Raw genomic sequence first — 3,013 nt, 5'->3', positions numbered from 1 at the left:
AATATACGTACATACGTACGTACGTACATACATACATACATACATACATACATACATACATACATACATACATACATACATACATACATACATACATACATACATACATACATACATACATACATACATACATACATACATACATACATACATACATACATACATACATACATACATACATACATACATACATACATACATACATACATACATACATACATACATACATACATACATACATATATACATACATACATACATACACATTTAGAAATACGCAATTATTTAATTACCTTAAAAAAACTTCTTCATAATTCAGTAATAAACAGATAATAAAGAATAATATTTAAAATGATAATAATAATTATCATTTTTATAAAAAATAGTAATAGAAATAAACAATTAATTATTACGTACTTAGAATGAAAATTCTAATGCCTGACTGGTTGATTGATGTGAGATGAAAATATACAATTCACACGTACGTACACAAACAAATACACACACACACACACACACACATAAAATCAAAATGTGTGTGTGTCTGTGTGTGTTTGCAGTTTGGCATTTTAGTATCAGTAAACTTTTTCTGTTTTTCTTCTAATGTTTTGATAACTTTATATAAAACCATTATATTTCATGTGCGTGCGTGCGTGTGTATGTTTGTTTGTTTGTGTGTATGTGTGGTGTGTGTGTGTGTTTATGTAAGATAATATAGGCAGCAAATACCATGAAAAAATACTTATGTCTGTTTTTTGAACTTGGATGAATATATATTTTTGTATCATGGATTTTTTGTATTTTTGATGTTTACCTTGGTACATCTGAATATGTTTTGTATTTGTATGCTTGTTGCTTGTATTAATTTTTGTATAAAAAAATTTCAATGTCAGCTGTACTGACATTCAATATTTTTGAATAACTTTAGCTGTCTAGTGGCAGTTCAACGTATTTTTCTTAGAAATGCATATACAATCGTTTATCTTGTATAATTATTTTTTTTTTACTATTTTATATATTCATGTGTATTTGTGCTCTCTCACATTCTCTTTCTTTTTTTTTTCTCTCTCTCTCTCTTACTCTCTCTCTCCTTCTGTTTGTCTCTCTCTCTCTCTCTCTCTTTTCCTCTTAATTATTCTCTTTCTTACTCTCATTTTCTTCCATTTTCTTTAATCGTTTTCCCGTTTTTCTCTTTTTTTCTCTCTCATTTTCCTTCTTTCTCTCTTTTTCTCTCTCTCTTTCTCCTTCTCTCTCTCTTTCTCTTTCTCCTTCTCTTTCTCTTTCCCATGCCTACAATTCCTCCTCATTGTATTTCGTCATGTTTACCGACGTTTTAAATCTTTTAGCGATGTTTGCGAAAAATTTTTCCATCTCCACTCACGCACACATCTTAAACAGTGACCACGCATGCACCAATCAGTTTAATACACGCACACACGCACGCACGCACGGGCACACACATACGCACACGTACACACGTACATACGCACTCATAAACAACCATACAAACACACACAAAATTAAACAAAAAAACAAAAAGATCTTAATAAAAGATGTAAAATGAATGATTAATTTTTACACACACACATACACCCACACACACACACGCACACACACACACACACGCACGCACACACACATACACACATACACATACACACACGCAAACTACACACACATACATTTCAGTGGCGATAGATGCAAATAATTTTCTAAAATTACTGGAGCAAAAACAAATTTTTCATTTTTCATTTTTCTTCTTTTTTTCTCTCTCTATCGGTCATGGGAACTATGTAAAACGCGCCAAAAATTTATACGACAAACATATGTTAGCCCATATTTGTGTGTGTGTGTACGTGTGTTTGTGCGTGTCTGTGTGTGCGCGCTTGTGCCTGTACGTGTGTTCGTATGTGTGCGTGTGTTATTGGAATTATCATCCAGTCACCTATATCAAACCAATGTGTACAGTCCGAAGTACCGTACGGACTAACATTTAAAAGTGATTCAGCAAGCCTACAAACAAACATATAGAAACAATAAATGCCCGAAGTTCAAACAGACGAAAATACAAAAAAAAAATGCAAAAAAAGATACAAGAGATACAAAAAAGATACAAACTTGGTATCCGGTTTATGGCACGTATCGGTCTCAATACCCTGAATGTTCGTATAGCTGATAGGTTCAGATTGTATTTGTTGATTGCGTATTCAGTTATACTAGGTGAAGCAAAAGATTTATTATTATTAATATTATTATTATCATTGTTTTTGTTGTTATTATTATTATTATTAATAATCTATCAATCTATCTATTTATATATACGAGTATCTTTTCATTCATTCAATATCCATCTTTCCACCTATCCATCTATCATTTAACCAAATTCAACAATCCATCGATCTATCTATCAATCTATTCATCCATTCATTCATCCGTATATCAATAGATCCATTTGTCTGTAAATCAATCAAGATATATATGCACATTTTTGTGGTTCATTTATTTTTTCATTCATTCATTCATCGAATCCATCAGTCAGTCATTGATTGAAAGTATTTAATCACTTGTCTGTCAGTAGTTTTCTTAATCTTCATTCATCCGTTCATTCATTCTTCCCTTCATTCGTTCGTTCGTTCGTTTATTTATTCATTCACATCTATTATCTATTTATCATTCATTCATCTAACCATTCATTCATTTATCCATCCAGTCACCTATCCATTCATTCATCCATCCATTCATCAATTCACCTATCCATTTATTTATTTTTTCATTCATGCCTTTATCCATCCATACATTTATCCATTCATCCAACCATCCATTTATTCATACATTCATTTTCCTATCCATCCATTCATCCATCCATTCATCTATCCATCCCTCAATAGAGCATCTATCAAATTTTATTAACGCGGACCAATGTCCAAGAAGCATTTTTTGAATTCTCGAAATTTTCAAAATTATTATTATTATAATTACTATTAGAAAACATAGTTGCTACTGTTGACGTTGT

General features: G+C 31.2%; 1 protein-coding gene across 1 annotated transcript in view; it reads right to left on the bottom strand.

The window, feature by feature from the left end:
* Nucleotides 1-2,119: 2,119 nt before the first annotated feature.
* HELRODRAFT_146241 (hypothetical protein) overlaps nucleotides 2,120-3,013 on the bottom strand; it is a gene marked incomplete at both ends in the record, with an annotated part of 3,726 nt that continues 2,832 nt past the window's right edge. The window contains one exon of the mRNA XM_009020255.1: nucleotides 2,120-2,216. Coding sequence (XP_009018503.1) covers nucleotides 2,120-2,216 — 97 coding nt within the window. The remainder of the gene's footprint in view (nucleotides 2,217-3,013) is intronic.

Source organism: Helobdella robusta, assembly GCF_000326865.2.
Source record: "Helobdella robusta unplaced genomic scaffold HELROscaffold_27, whole genome shotgun sequence".
In the NCBI taxonomy this organism is placed as follows: Eukaryota; Metazoa; Annelida; class Clitellata; order Rhynchobdellida; family Glossiphoniidae; genus Helobdella; species Helobdella robusta.
The sequence above is the reverse complement of the archived record's forward strand: the minus strand, read 5'-3'. Positions and strand labels throughout refer to the sequence as shown.